The sequence below is a fragment of the Ruditapes philippinarum genome, unplaced genomic scaffold (genome assembly GCF_026571515.1).
Source record: "Ruditapes philippinarum isolate M1 unplaced genomic scaffold, ASM2657151v2 ctg2521_1_1_1_1, whole genome shotgun sequence".
Lineage (NCBI taxonomy): Eukaryota > Metazoa > Mollusca > Bivalvia > Venerida > Veneridae > Ruditapes > Ruditapes philippinarum.
In genome coordinates, this window is record NW_026853420.1 from 22,115 (window position 1) to 38,873 (window position 16,759).

The 16,759-nt window shown below is 34.2% G+C and overlaps 1 protein-coding gene across 1 annotated transcript in view; it reads left to right on the plus strand.

Annotated features, from left to right (window-relative positions):
• The window catches only part of LOC132736827 (uncharacterized), a 39,205-nt gene that overhangs the window by 19,467 nt on the left and 2,979 nt on the right, over positions 1 to 16,759 (plus strand). Inside the window, 13 exon segments of the mRNA XM_060724042.1 lie at positions 65 to 270; positions 694 to 807; positions 1,266 to 1,339; positions 1,900 to 2,045; positions 2,622 to 2,713; positions 3,350 to 3,487; positions 4,452 to 4,610; positions 5,056 to 5,176; positions 5,893 to 5,971; positions 6,527 to 13,317; positions 13,882 to 14,097; positions 15,488 to 15,562; positions 15,950 to 16,083. Coding sequence (XP_060580025.1) covers positions 65 to 270; positions 694 to 807; positions 1,266 to 1,339; positions 1,900 to 2,045; positions 2,622 to 2,713; positions 3,350 to 3,487; positions 4,452 to 4,610; positions 5,056 to 5,176; positions 5,893 to 5,971; positions 6,527 to 13,317; positions 13,882 to 14,097; positions 15,488 to 15,562; positions 15,950 to 16,083 — 8,345 coding nt within the window.

Genomic DNA, 16,759 nt, shown 5'->3' on the forward strand with positions numbered 1-16,759 from the left:
AATCAAAAAGCTTTAATGCTGTTTAAATGTGCAAGTTGTGAATGTTGGAATTTCAGGTGTTAAGAACTAAGGCCGTCAGATTTAGCCAACAACAGGCACGCTGAAAATAAAGGGGAAGTTGTTCAGAGAAGAAATACTCGCGTACATTTTAATGTGGATGATTCCAGGAATGAACATGTTGTAGGAGAGATAAAAGAGACTGAAAATAATTTTCCGAAAGATTTGATGGAAATTGCTCAGAAAATGAAAACTGGGGACTACAAAAGTGTGGTAAGTTTGTATGTAATCTTTTAAACAGATACAAAATATAGTTTTAATTCATATTTTCGCTTTACTTTTAATAAACAGTGATATAAAATTAGAATGAAAAAAAGATAATTTCATGTTTGAGAATTTTGACTGTCTGAATTGGGGAAAAAAGAATTGTTTTCCCTATCGGCTATAAGAAAGGACCTAAAGTACCTTGTACACATGAGAATATGACAATGTCAGCAAAAAAAAGGCCTTAAAATACCTTGTTTGTTTGAGAATGATGATATTAACTAAACACAGGCCTTAAACTACCTTGTTTTCTTTAAATATGACAATATAAATGGCTAAATACAGGCCCCACCCTGAATTACTTTGTATAATTGAGAATATCACTGAAAAAAAAACAAAACAGGTCCTTATATACAATTGGTTATGTTACAGGTAATATTTTGTGAGGATATATTACGTGTAATACAAACCTACCTGGATAATGAAGAAGAAGCTAGAACATCCAGGAAGAAAGCCACACAGTCTGCTAAATCAATATTTGCTAAGGTAATAATTATATTTTATCTGAAATTTAGTAACTTATAAAATAATCGGGGTTAAGATTCCTGATTTTAAACGTGTTGCCCCTGATAATTTAAAACCCTGTAAAGGATATGTTATTGTGTTGTTTGTAAGGAAGTAGTTGTGGTATTTTGGAAGTTAACAGGCAGTTCTAATTTCTTGACAAGTGTGTTGCAAAGTGTTCCTGGGATCCTTTTACCAGGCACCACCTGCAAAGCTAGATTGTCATGGTATGACAATTAGTGAATTACAAAGTTTGCTTTCCTATTTTATATCTACACAAAATGTATTAGTAATGTATCATATATTCATGGAAACTGAAAATCAAGTTGATATTTAGAATGAATATAAGAAAAAAAATCATGAAATTTAGTCTTTACTATCTACAGCTTTGTTATACATGCATAGCTAATAAAACTTATTACACTTGCATTATTTGACAGCAACTAGAGAAAGTGTTTCCATGGTTTAACGTGAAGACATGTAGACATTGGTACAGCATGAGAAGTCTACCAGAGTAAGTGTATATTACAATATTTTATTTCTGTTTTGAATGACAAAATAGTTTGATTTTACACCCACTTTATCTAAGTATGGATTTTTTGGCAGCCCAACTTATGGCTATTACTTTTGATGTGCTCTTGCTTAGTGATAGATATTTTCTGAGACTGCAGTTTTGTATTTTTAAGCCATTCTTTTCTCAATTCGAAAAAACTACATGAGCTGCATTTTCTGAGGCTGCAGCTAAGTATTTTATAAGCCATTGTTTTCCCTAAGTGGAAAAAACTACATGAGCAGCATTTTCTGAGGCTGAGTTCTGAATTCTAAGGCATTCTTTTCCCAAGTTGGAAAACTATATGGGTAGCACACTGCCATTACATAAATGATGAAATGGGACAACTTATTAGATTACAGATGATTTAATAAAAAAATATTAAAATCTCAAAGATTCCTTTAAGCTATTTCAACAAAATAATTTATCTTTCATGGATATAATTATTTTTCGTCAGAACTCTTCAATTTTCCTTACTTAGATGTGAATTATCCTTACCCAGATGTATAATGTAATTATTACAGTGGAATGTTACCAGATGCTACATTGCCTCCTAACAATGACCATACTTATGCTCAGTGGTTAGAGCGGATAGAAGTGCCACGGTCACCTCAACCATCGCCATTCAAGAGGAGGACGGCAACACCTGTAAAAAAATACATGCCAATTGGTTAGTTCATGATAATATTTTAAACATGGGGTCATTTTAGCTTGGTTGTGATAAAGTTCGAATCTTCAGTTTGATTTATAAAATAAATAACCATGAGATAGCATGTTTGATACCCCAATAGTTCTTGAACCTACAATCCCTTGGTTGAGAGCCAGACTTTAATGACAAGACAAGGGCAGCAAAATCAATTGTTTATCTTTTTGTTTGTTCGAATCATTCCTTTTTTTTTTTTTTTCTCAGTATGATATTTCTGAAGTAAATTCTTGAAACATTTCACTGGTCCATACAGGCTGTGGGATAAACTGGCCCAGTGAAATGTTTCAAGAATTTACTTCAGAAATATCATACTGAAAAAAAAAAAAAAAAAAAAAGGAATGATTCGAACAAACAAAAAGATAAAATCTTTGAACTGAAAAGTAAGAAAAAAAATATTCAGATAAAATGGACAATTGGACATATTAGTCAAAATCAGATTTTATTGACCCTGCTAGACCAACTATTAGTTTTGACTTTTCTAATACTTTATCTGGCATCTTTTTCATGTGACACATCACAAAATATTTATTATGTACATAGATGAGGAAGATTATGAGCCAGGTCAGATGTATGATGGTGATGATGAAAGAAAGTGTATGTTCTGTCAGACATTTGGTGACCAGGAAGCGAATGTAAGTGCCTTACTTTATATTTTATAATTATAACATGATGTATCTTATCCCTTTCCCACATGGACACGGGTTTAAACATTAGTGCGACCATTGCAGATCCAGTTCAGCCTGCACATCCACGCATTCTGATTAGGATCTCCACTGTTTGCTTTTAGATTCATAAAAGAATTTTGACTGAAAAGCAAACAGTGGAGATACTGATAAGACTGCACAAAGGTACAGGCTGATCTTGATCTGCAATTGTCGCACATGCGTTAAAAATGTATCCATGTGGTAAAGGGTTAAGAAGAGGAAGAATCAAACTTCAAAGGAATGTGCTTTTGGTGACAGTCTTCCAAATTCAAGTTAATTAACATGATTAGAAAGGAACCTTTGAAGTTATTGTACACATTTTATCTTAATCCATTAAGATAAAAAATTCAACCTATATTTTGGTAAATACACTGAATTGTGTTGCCTTAATTAAAAGAAAAGAACTGACATATATGGAATTAAGTAGTTTTATTGATTTGGCTCAATGTTGAGAACTTATTTTATAGTTAAGCCCTACTTGTTATAGTAGTTAGCTAATACTGGTAGTATTTTAGTTATTCTGTAAGAGACGCCCTTTTTAGAAATTGTATATTTTATATAAAGGATGCTGGACGATTATTGTACTGTGGACAAGATGATTGGTGTCATATAAACTGCGCATTATGGTCGGCGGAGGTTTATGAAGATGCTGATGGTGAACTTAAGAATATTGTAGAGGCCTTTAGTAGGGGCAAAATGTTGGTAAGTTCTTAAATGCTTTTCTTTTGTATGGAAAATGATGAGTTGTTTGAGTGTAGAAAATTGGACAGTTAAAGTGCATATGCGATTCTATAAATCAATCAAACCACTTGCCCCTCACTGTTGCTGTTGGTTCGAATCCCGACAGGGACTTTGGATTCTTTCATGTGAGGAAGCTATCCAGCTAGCTTACAGAACGTCGGTGGTTCTACTCAGATGCCCGTTCGTGCCTGAAATAATGCACATAAGGGCACCTGAGGTCTTCCTCCACCAGTAAAGCTGGAATGTCATGATATGACCTATACTGTGTCGATGTGACGTAAAACCCAAAACAAACAAACAAACTATAAATCAAGCAAGTTTTGTTATGGTATTAGAGTAAAAGATTGTTTCTATATAATGAAATTTTAATATAAAAATTACAAGATACTTAAAATTTTTACTAATTTTCAATAGGATTTTCATTGTTTGGTAGGTCTATTTTGATTTTAACTTTTATTAGTCCAATGTCAATAAAAATAATGCAAGATTTGTTTTGTTGTTTAACCAATCTATCTTGATAGTTTGATGGTTGTATTAGTGGTTGTTTGTGTGGTAAACAATAAAATCTGAAATTCTAAAACACTTATATGCTATCCAGTTATCTTGGGAAGGTTCATGTTCTACTAAGGTTTCCACTGTTGACTGAAATTGTGCACAGACTTGAACTTGTCCTCTACCAGTATTTTTTTTTACTGGGTTTTATGTCACACCGACACAGTATATTATAATCATCCATATTTACAGGTGAAGGAATACCTCCGAAGCCATTCTGTGCATTATTTCAGGCCTTAAACTGGAAAGTTTCAGTGTTATGTTTGTTGGTGTGGTTTAAAACCCAACCAAAATTATTTTAACTCATACCACACAAAGGAAAGGAAGCTAAAAGCAATTTTTTATTAACATTATTATTTTTTTGCTTGAACAGAGATGTGACTTGTGTGATAAAGCAGGAGCCACAGTGGGATGTAACACAAAGGGTTGTAAGTCAAATTACCACTTTATGTGTGCACGGAAAGACCAGTGTAGATTTCAGGAGGACAAGAAAGTGTTCTGTAAACAACATAGAATGTACATAGATGCCGAGGTATAACCTTTTACAATTTATTGTATGTGTGACTTGTCAATTAAAATCAAAATAAAAGCAGTAAAAGATTAAAGATAATCTTGTTAATGCAGCCTTAAACTGTGTAAATGAGGATTTTTACCACTGTTTTTGTCTTTAATTAGCTTAAAATGAAGTAATCCATGACATTGTTTGGTTTTAGGTGAAGAATATTTTAATTACAAGTATACAGTTTAATTTTGATGAGAAGTTATATTAATACATAATTTAAACATAAATGAATTTTTTTATGTCTGACCAAAATACTACCTGATTATTCAATGATTTGAAAAATACTGTACTCAAAGAAAATGGTAAAGGGTGAAAAGACCTTCATCAGGGAAATGCTAAAAAAAATTTTGTTTAGAATTTTCTATAGATGCATTTTGAAAGAAGTTCTTAATTATTATTTCTGTTTTTTTTTCAGTTGTTAACAGGAGATCGTTTCAATGTGTTACGAAGAGCTCATGTGGGCACACTATTTGTTCGGAGTGTAAAGAAACGCTGGTCTAAAGGCCTTCACTGTGGAGATGTCAGTGTTCTAATGGGTAATTAATTTGTATTATTCCTGTTATATAGAAAAAAAACCCAGCATTTATTCATTTATGTATTATAATTTTCAAGATTAAAATTTTCAATCCATATTAACAGGAATAGAAAATGTCATATTGCCATGCTGTACCTGCTGAACGTTTTTAGTGTACATAAATGAACATGGATGATCTAGAAACATCAGAGTTCATTTTTGGTGCTCAAATTTATGTATACGTCTGTAATGGTTTTCTGTAAATCTATGTTGAAAGCCATTCAATGTTCATCTCTGATTCATGTATTTAAAATTAGCACAGTAAACCCACACTGGAATACCTTGTACAGGTTTTGAATCAATGTTTTAAGGCAAGCAAATAATATATTTTAAGATTTTATGTCCAGTGTTCTAGCATGACATGACATATGTTGATTTTCTGTAAATGGTACTCTCTTGCCCAAATTTTATTCACTGTTTTAGCTTTGTGTGTTCTGAGGATGCATGATTTTTATTTTCTCAACACTATTGAAATTCTTCTGTGTTTTAATGATATAACAGTCTTCTTTGTCATCAAATGACAAAAGTACTTGCCTTATTTTGAACAAATACTTCTACATTAGGAAAAGACTCCAATAAGCATAAGTTTGCTTCCAATCTAATCCTTTCTTGTATTGATTGTAAATGTCATGTATGTAAACATGTTGAAACCAATATGATTATGCTGATATGTTTCAGGTTCATGTTGTGTGGAGAATCTTGGAAGATTGACTGATTTATCTGACAGCCCTAAATTCTTACAACCAGTAGACTTCATGTAAGTTTATTCTGTTATATTATCACTTGTAATATTTTAACCTTCCCATATGGTTGCTGCATAGCTAATGCAGCGATTATGTAAATTGGCCGTCATCCACATCCATACAGTTTGACCATACTGTAAACAAATGGCTGTTAAAATTTTAATATTTTGATATGAAAATCCTTTATGTTTACAGATTCAGACAGGGCAAGTCTGATCCTTAAGCTTATTAAGGTTGTTGACTTCGAACATTTTACCTCTTACTGCTTTTGGGTTTTAATCCTGCCAGGGACTTAGGATTCTTCCAGTGAGAAAGCTATCCAGCTAGTATTAGAAACATCAGTGGATTTACTAAGACATACAGAGGGACACTCAATGTCTTCATCAGTATTAAAGCTGAAAAATTGTTGAATGACCAGAGTGACTTAAGACCCAACCAAAAAGATTTTTTTTAAAAGTAGAATATTGTAATCTAGATATTATTACATTTCATTACAACAAGTTTTTTGTTTTCCTACATGCTTGTCCAAATTTGATATCCAAATTTATTTCAAGACTTTCACATTACAGAACAACAAGGATGTACTGGAGCACAAAAGATGCAAGGCGAAGGTGTGTGTACACATGTCGTATTGTTGAAGTCCGACCAGAAGCACTGAAGTCACCAACTATTACCATCAAAGACATGAGAATCGTACATGATCAGAATCATCCTGACTTTATACCGTTATCAAATCTGGATCTCACTGGCATCAATACTGTTTCTGAGCAAGAAAATCTATCTATTTTAGGAACAGATTCTGAAAACCCGTTAGTGGATTTAACGTCTGAAACTGCAGATATAACTGCTAATACTGCAGATATCACTGCTGACTCAGCAGATATTACTTCGTATACTGCTCACACTGTTTCAGAATCTGCTGAAGAACGAACGATGGAAATAAGTTACAACAAATCAGAGTTATCTTTGAATCAAAAGACTGATGCTAATTGCTGTAAAAGAAAAGATGAAATTACAAAGAGAAGGGCAAGTTTTAGTGGTAGACCATCTGATAATGCTGTAATAAAGGGCTCGGACAAGTTGAGTATGTCATGGCCAATAGGCAGTATGAAATCTTGTAATGAAAATTTAAAGCAAGCAAACTTAAGCTTTTTGTCACCTAACACATTGAAAATGTTAAACATTAAGGATCCAAGCAAATACATTAAACCTGTGCAAAATAATGAGAATACAAAAGAGGATGAGGAAGAATTTAGTTTGCTTAAAGTAGCAAATAGATTAAACAAAGCAGCTGCAAATAGTTCTAGACGTAATAGTGAGGAGAGACGGTCTGAAGGAAACTCTCCATTACCTTTAAGATCTAACTCAAGGTCACCTTCAGTGGAGAGAGGATGCTCACCAATGCCAACTAGAACATTTTCACCTATTGTTGGTTTAAGACAGAGGTCCCAGTCTGTTGACCGATTTCCTGAAATTAAACCATCGTTAAATCTTCATACAAAATTCTCCTCAATGCTTGAAAGTCTCCCAGAAAAACCATTTTCTCCACCATCGAGAATGCTTTCTAGATCAAAGTCATTATCAGTAGAAAAAGAGACATTATTATTCAAACCTTCATCTAACACTTCTTGTATTTCCTCAAATGAGCCATTTCTGCCAGCAGGTAATGATGAATCACCACAGTGTTCAAGAAGGGGAAGGTCTGTGTCTGATCCTTTGGAAAACATGCCTGAACCAATCAGTTTCTCGTCTCCACTTGTTCGAACAACAGATATGGTTCAAAAGAAGTTTGATTTATCTAACTTGAGTACAGGTAGTGAGGGAAGTAAGAAATTAGAAAGTTGTTTATTTAGCATCACAACATCATTAGAAACCGAAAGTTCTGTTACTGGAAGCACTAATACAGAGGATAATGTACCAAGAGAAATAGCTGAAACAGATACTGAAACATCTGACATGATAACAGAAAATGAGGTTATTGATATAAGTCAGAATATTGATACTGATGAAGAAACTACTGAAACTATTGTTGTAATGACTGAAAGCGGAGAGAGTTTAAGTGAAGAAGATGCAATCAAAATTGTTAAAGATATGATTGAACAAAGAAATTCATCGTTACAAACTGAATATGTGGATCCTAATACTGTTACAGAAGACGATAACAATCCTGAACCTGAAAGTAACCATGTTCACCCCCATGAGAATCAAAGTGAACAAAATGGATGTACAGAGAACAAAAGGGATGAATCAGGAATTGTGAAAGAGGATAATTCAGATAGTCCATTTATTCCTCAAATTGAAAATGAAAGTGTAGTGAATAAGAGAGTGAGAAGAAATACTAATGATAAGAAAGTAGATAATACTGAAGAGAAAAATGATAGTGAAGAAAACAGGTTACAATGTAATGATGATAATGACATTCTTGATATCACAGACAAGGTTGAATGTGATTCAAATGATGGAAAACAATTAGCTAGGAAGAATTGTGAACAACTAGAAGCAGTCACACTGGACATTGTGTCTGACACAGATAGTGATATTATTGATATAACTGATTCAGTTGTAAATGCAGGTAAAGCTAGGGTGGAACAAGATGAATTTGAATCTGATGGAAATACATGTAAAACAACTGAAGTAGAGTCCCAAGACAATGCAGAATCAATAGTTAATGAGAATAAAATGAAAAGAATAGTTTATGATTTAGATGAATCAATTGATAGTGATATTGAAATACTTGATGATTTAAGTACAACAAAGGAGGATGAAAACTATGCTGGTAATATGAATAGTGAAACTGTGAATAATCTTGATAATGAAAGTAATGAACAAGACAATTATGAAATGGAGGATATAGAAAAGGTAGATTTGGTGTCAACAGAATTTAGTAATAATGTAAAACAGTCAGATAATTCTAATAAAGTGCATGTGGGTGAGTCAGATAACAAAACATGTGGAAAAGATGATGAGATTGATGGAGATTCTGTAAAATCAGTTACTCAGAATGTTGAAAGTGTTTCAAAACAGATTATCACATCATTATCTAGTGAGATTGACATTGAAAAGAAAGATAGAGATAATTCAGGGATGTCTAATAATAAGAAACATATTGATTATGATTCCCAATGTCATAGGAAAGATACTGAATGGGAAAATGAGAACTTGCAGCAGTGTGAGAAAGCTATAGTTCTAGAAGATGATAAAATAATGGAAACAGAGAATAGTGATGAAAACTTGGATTCTTCAAAAGAGGAGGTTTTGAGAGGGTTGGGGCTAGGTACTTTTGATGAGGTTGAAAAGCTGAAAAATTCACCTCAGAAATCACCATCTTTACCAATGTTGACTTTTGAAAGTAAGAAAAAATGTTCCAAAAAGATACCTGTGAAATCATACCCACTAAGGAAAAATATTACTTCACCATCAAAGATACAAGAGAAAAATGATGCTAAGTTAAAATTAAGGAACACTAGTAAAGACGAAATTGATGGGTCAAGGGATACAAGTGAAAGTAGCACAATTGAAAGTGGCAAAAACATTATAGAGTTTGATCAAAATCTGAGGAAAGAACTTTCACCAGAATTACCAGTGTTAGATCCTATTGCCAAAAAAATAAAAGAAGAAAGCATAGCTAAAAGCTGTCCTGAAGATAAAGGCCCATTTAAATGTTCAAAATGTCGTAGACAGTACAGGACAGAGACAAGTTACTTAGTTCACATTGAAAATTGTAATTTCCTTGTTAGTTCAAGTGATGATGAAGATATTAATCAAGATGATGAAGACAGTACATCTAAAACTGAAGGGAAAAGAAATACAAGATCTAGAGTAAAGAAAACAAATGAAGAGTGTAGTCAGAAAAGAGAAAGCATATGTAGCTCAGATGACAATACTGACAATAAAAGAACTACCTTACGAAGAAGCACTCAATTCCAGAGAGTTGCCATAGAGGTTGCTGAGAAACGGCAGCAAGAAGAAGAAATCCCAAAACGTGGACGAGGAAGACCACCTCTGAAACATAAAGATAGTTTAGAATCTGACAAAGAAAAGCAGCTGAGAGAACATAAGATCAAGGAGAAATTCAGTAGTATGTCTGATGAGGCTGATGTAGCGGAAAGTACAGAAATACCTGTCAAAAAAGGCAGAGGTAGACCAAGGAAAAGTGAAATTGTATTAAGGAATATGGATGGTGTCTCAGCAGATATTGAATTTGAAGAAGAAAAAGTTTCAGTTAGAGAATCAAGAAGGAAATCTCGGGAGACTAAAATCCTTGAAAATTTATCTCAAAGCAGTGATTCTGAACAAGAAGAAAAACATGCTCATACAAATCTTGTTAAAAGGAAAAGAGGTAGACCAAGGAAAATTGATATCAATCCTGAAGAAGGAAAACAAAACAATTCTGATGGAGAGCCACAAGTTGCTAAAAGAAAACTAAGACATGAAATAAGCAAAAGTGTGGACTCGCATTCTGTAAAAGAAGATGATCATGATAATATGATAGTTAAGTGTGCCGACTTTCAGAAAGTAAAAGATGATCTAAAATCTCAGATTGACAATATAAGGAAAAATCGTTATAGACCTGCTAAAATGGTTCATATGAAAACCAGGAATAAAACTATTCGTATATATGTGAAAGACAGAAAGAAATTAAGGGATGGAAACAACAAATTTGGACTTAAATCTGTTTCAGTAAGATTGCACAAGTCTGACTGCTTAAATAAAAAGAAAGAACTAAACAAAGCAGAAGAAAATGAGAAATCAATGGATGTTGATAAAGATATATTAAGTGAAAATAAGTGTATGTCAGATACTTTTAAAACAAAAGAAGAAAACCAAGAAAGTAAACTTAATGAACACTCAATTCAGGATGATGATGATAAAGTAAAACACGATCTTGCTACAACTGATGGTATTGACCAAGAGAACCAAACAGATTCAGCCGTGTTCCAAAACCAAGAGAGCTCTGAAGAAGATGGGGATATACTAGATGAACTGACTGGTTTGATAATTGACAAGAAAACTGGTGAGACTATTAGAAGTCCTACACAACATACACAACACAATGAACTGAATGATAATGAAACAGATGAAATGAATAAAGGAAATGAGAGTGAAGATACAATGAATGATGCCAGTGAAGAAATAGATAAAGATCAAGGATCTAAAGATGTTTTTAGGTTCAATAGTCCAGAAGCTAAAGAGAAAAAGTTTGATGAAATTGATAATTGTATGGAAGTGGAGGAAGTTGAAAAGGAGAAAAGTACTGACAATATAAATAGTGAAACAATGAAAAGTCCTGCTCAGAATACACATGCTGTAAATGAAGTTAAAATTGAAAATGCACAGGGTGCAACAAAGTCAATGGAATTTAAGGATTTCTCTGAAAATTTACCTAGCACTGTTTTAAAGTTGTTAAAAGATGGACACAAGGTTGTTATTAAAAATCCCAAGCTGAACAAGTGTTTCATGTGGCAAAAAACAGCAGATGGCTACATTGGCAAACCATTTAATAAGGATCTTGCAAAGAGTCCCCCAGTAAGTGAAAAACCAGATAAAAGTATAATACTGCCTAATGTTAGTAGAGTGAATAATGTTGCTACTAATTCTGTGGAAAAAGATTTGCAGGGTTCTATTACAAAAATACAATCTGCTTCTGATATCTTACAGGAAAGGAAAAAATTACAGACACAAATGCATGAAAAACAAACGGTTGAAGCAACAGCAGTAGGTCATTGTAAAGAAAACACGAAAGAAGAACCAGATCTGATTAAAAGAAAGGCAAAATTTGTTGTAGAAAACATTGAAAGACTTATTGAATCAAACTTGAAAGCAAAAGCTAGATACCCCGCTCCTGAAAAACTGAGAAAAGGTTCTGCAGAATATGTTGGAGGTATATTGATTTCAACTCCAAACTCGGTGTCTGTCGATAAAGTTAAAGAGACTATTCAAAATACAGCACCATTAGCTGCCAATGTGTTACAAAATACACTAATTCAAAATAAGGTGTTTAATGACTACCAAGCTAGTGTTCAGCATGTACAGAATAATTTCATGAGTTCAGCTGTCCAGCCAGCTGTACAATCAGCAGTCCCTGTAGTATCACATCCTCTTATACAGCAGCAGCTACAGTCTGGTAATGTGGGAATGTATGTGCAGACTGATTTACAAACTATCCCCCAGACTGGTCTACAAACATTTCAACAAGTCAGTCCTCAGCAGACAATCTCCCCAGCTGGATACAGTAATATTCCTATGAGTAATATGCAGTCCCTATCTCCCGTGAATCAGCAGTACACAGCACAGTTGGTACCATCCCAGGTCATACAACAGACATACCAACCGGTCCAGGTGCAGCAGGTTCAGCAGATGTCTTCCCTAGAGATGGGCATGCTTAATATCCCGATGATGACGTCTGTCGGATTCTCTAATGCACAACTCGTTCAAGCTATTAATACAATGAATCCAATTGCATCTCAGCAGTTTTTGAGCACGAATGCTCCATCACCGTTAATAGTGAATCCGCAGATATCGCAATCTGTTCTAAGTGCTCATTCACCGCAGGCTTTAATGAATCAGTATGTGAATCAACCTATGCTTAGTCCACAGCCAGCACAGTCTGTGATGAATCAGTTTGTTTCTCAAGCACAGTCATTGGTTAATCAAATCTCGCCACAGTCTCAGGTAGCCAATGGCAATCAATTTAGTTCACAGGTACCAGCAAGTCAGTCTTTCGTTCATCAACTCCCATCTCATCTAACAGTTTCGCAAAACGCAACTGGTCAGCATTCTACATCAAATGTGTCATACTTGAAACCCCGAATTATTTACAATCAAACTCAAATTGTTAATAAACTGTCGGGGAATGATGCAGCCTACCAAAAAAGTTCAACAAGAAATGTACACAACACTGGACAAAAACGATTAATAAAAACCCATACATATTCAATATTAAAGCAAAAGTTAGAATCACAACAAGAAGCTGGAAAGAATGAAACAGAAGTTGTTAAGAAAGTACAGTACTTTAATGTGAAACCAGGACTTGGTGGTGGATCGAGCAGTTTAATGGAGAAGATGAATACCTACCTTGCCTTAAAGCAACAGGTTTCTTCCGAGCCACACTCCTCTCTTAAACATAAAAATACTTCACAGATACCTGAAGTGGTAAAATGTTTGGACAACAATGGTGTAATTCAAATGAGATTGGAACCAAAAGATTCTGGGTCACCGAAAAAGCAAAAAATTAAGAAAAAGTTGAAAGGGAAGGCAAAGTTGAAGAAGGAGTTGTCACCAAGGAAATGGAGAAGGCCATCCTTGAAAAAGAATCCTAATTCAAATGTTACAAGTGGCATAGCACTTCCTCATAAACCAGGTTTGTTGATTATTTGAATTATGCAATATTGTTTAATTGAATATACCCATGTGACCAATGCAGTCCAAGATCAGCTGCGCCATCTGAATCCCAATATCATGGTCTGTAGTATATGCTATTCTATCAGTAAATATGACTTTGTCCTAGTTGAAAGATAGGCAAGTCCATTTAAGATGTTAGGCATTATAAGAAACAATTTGATAATTTAAAAAAGTGTTGAACATTTAAAAATATTAATTTAATATTTCTTGATTGTAATGAAAGCTTGATGCTTATTTGACCTTCGCTTATGTCCATCTGTCTGAACTTTACTAGTACTGATCAATGCTATTATGACTCGAGTAGGCTTTTGACCCACAATCCCTTGTTTGAGCTGCAGACTTGTCAAGTACTTGGACACCTCTCTTTTTAATTGAATGTTAACAATATATAGCCTATGTTATAGTTTTAATCGCGTACACACAAAATTTTAGGTACATATTTGACATTAATACTTCTAATGTAGATTAAACATTTGCCTGCCAGCATGATGAAAAACATTTTGTGTTTTTATTTGTTATTCAGATAAAGCAAGCCACCCTATGATTCATGGTCCAAAGGAAGTGACATCACTTCCTGTAGCTGCAGTAGAAGAGGAAGTGAGGGATGTGCCTCTGACTGCCTTCGATGACAATGATGGTAGACAATCTGGTCCAGGCGGCACGTGTCAAAATCTCGGACATCTTGAGTATGAGATCACCAGTGATGATGGCTTCACTTGTAGAAGTGATTCTCTTGATGGTAAGTTATCATACTTGTATACAAATTGTTTCGATTTAAATACATACAAGAAAGCCTACCCAAAGTCACTGATGGAATATAAATAGAAGTCTGACTTTCTTTAAAGTAGCTTGATAGTTTCCTTACACAGGTACAAAGCCCCTGAGGGGATTGAATCAAAATCTGGAGAGTGAAATCCACAGGGGCGAGGGGCATTTTATTAGAACTCTGCAGCTGCAAACACTTGGCAACTATGTATATGGGCTTGCTAAGCAATACAAATGAATATGTCCATGCTTACTTTAAAGGGACTTCGCTGAGGTCTTTTAAGATTTTATGTTTTTAGGCCTCAGTGAGAGGTGCCTGTAAAAACTTCTCTTTTGTATTAAATTGATTCAAGCTAGATTTATCAGAGATGTCACCAAAATAAGATATTTTCAAATAATTCAAAATTATCATGAATTCCTATAGTAGATGGAAAAAGAATAGTAATCTACTCATGGGTAGATAATTCTGAACAGTTTAAAGTACAGTCTAACTTGCCCATGCGACCACGTGTATTAAGCGACTTTTGTCTTAAACGACCACTTTAAATGCCCCCCGATCATTTTCCCTCTATATCTTTAATGTATTAAGCGACTTTTGCTCAACGCGACCAGCGACCGCTAATTAGTCACCTAATTGAGATCAATCTTTTCATTAAACGACCACTTTTACCTGTCAAGTAGTTGTGTTTTTAGAGAACGCCACCTCGTAATGTCACAAGTGTCTACAATCAAAACACAATAAATAAACGTGTGAAAAACTCACACACCGTTTTAGCGTATGCAAATGAAGTTAAGTATACGCTTGACGTGTATTATCCAATAATATCGGATAAACAATGCAACGCTCCGCCCCTACTGAGATGGTGTATACGCTTCGCTTGTTGACATTTAGACTGCATCGAATTGACCTTGAACTTGATCAGCAATTAAATTAATCGTAACAATTAGATGTAGTTTGTTTATTTCAAATGAAAAAATGCACAACAAAATACATCATCACTAATAGCGTTTTCGTGTTGGAGACAAGGAAAAACAATGGAGAAGTTAAAAAATTCTGGAAAAAATGTCAAACATGTACGTAATGGATCAAAACTGTTTTGTCAATAAATATCAGAAATTTATTTTTTACATTTGCATCCATTTAGGTTAACGGAGCGTACTAATTATTCATAATTTATATAAAAATGAAGTTGAAAAACATTCCTATCGCATAAGAAAGGTGTCATTTATAAATTTTGACTTTAACATCATGCTGTCTTAAGAGACCGTTTCATTTAGCGACCGTTTTGGGTGTTTCCCTTGCGCGGTCACTTAATACATGTTTGACTGTATAGTATAAAGAAATTGGTTTTGATTTATTGCAGGAGCATGGAAACAAGTAACAGAGAAAGTACAAGATGCTCGTACAGCCAGTAGACTGAAACATCTCTCCTATGCTGGTAAGAGATAACTCTACCAATTAACACAGCACCTCACAAGAGGGGAAAATTGTAGTGTTTGTAAAAAAATCTTACCATTAAATGTTTGATAAACAGATAAATTTTATCAAATTAGTTCTAGGAAGTCTTTGTTATCAGGATCTTTCTCAAATCAAGTATTTTTCCATTTTTGTTGTTATTCATTTAGGAAAATAAAGTGTATGTCTTTCACAAAAATGTTTTGTATATGCATTTCTTCTTGTTGAAAATAGGGTTTTGTGCTAATAAAATTCCTTTTAAAGAAATTTAATTGAACAGGGGCAGAATGATGATTGAAGTCACCTGCTAAAGAAGAATGCAATTCAAGATCTATATTGTACCTGTATGCATTTCTGTTTCTATTTTAAGGATTGACAGGTGTACAGATGTTTGGGTTAAGTCACCCCAGTGTTGTTTATCTGGTAGAGCAACTATATGGAGCTAGCTACTGTCGCAGATACAAGTTCAAGTATCACCGTCATGAAATGGTGGAGAGGGAACTGGTAAGTTCAGATATATATATATATATTACACCTAAGTTTTATTTCGACTATTTGGAAGATGTGTATGTTGACCAGACTGTTTACTGTTTGTAGCTCAAATTTTATATTTCTATATGAAATACTTTGAACTTTGAATGGATTGTTTCAGATTTAAATCGGGGAATAAAGTCTTCAGGTTAAAGGTTAACAGAGGTTTTTTATGCCCCCACAGAGTGGGAGCATATAGCGTTGCACTTGTCTGTCCGAGTGTCCGTCTGTCCGGAAGTCCGTCCGTACGTCCGTCCGTACGTCCCGAAATCTTGTGAACGCAACTCCTCTTAAACCGAATGGCAGATTTTGCTTAAACTTCCAGGGATGAAAACCTTAATGTGTAGATGATAATAAAGGAAGGCATTTTCGCTGCAACCAAATTTAACAGAATTATGGCCCTTTGTTGATTTTTTCACTATATACTATGTAGAAATTTTGTGAACGCAACTCCTCTTAAACCGGATGGCAGATTTTGCTTAAACTTCCAGGGATGAACAACCTTAATGTGTAGATGGTAGTAAAGGAAGGAATTTTTGCTGCGACCAAATTTAAGAGAATTATGGCCCTTTGTTGATTTTTTCACTATATACCATATAGAAATTTTGTGAACGCAACTCCTCTTAAACCAGATGGCAGATTTTGCTTA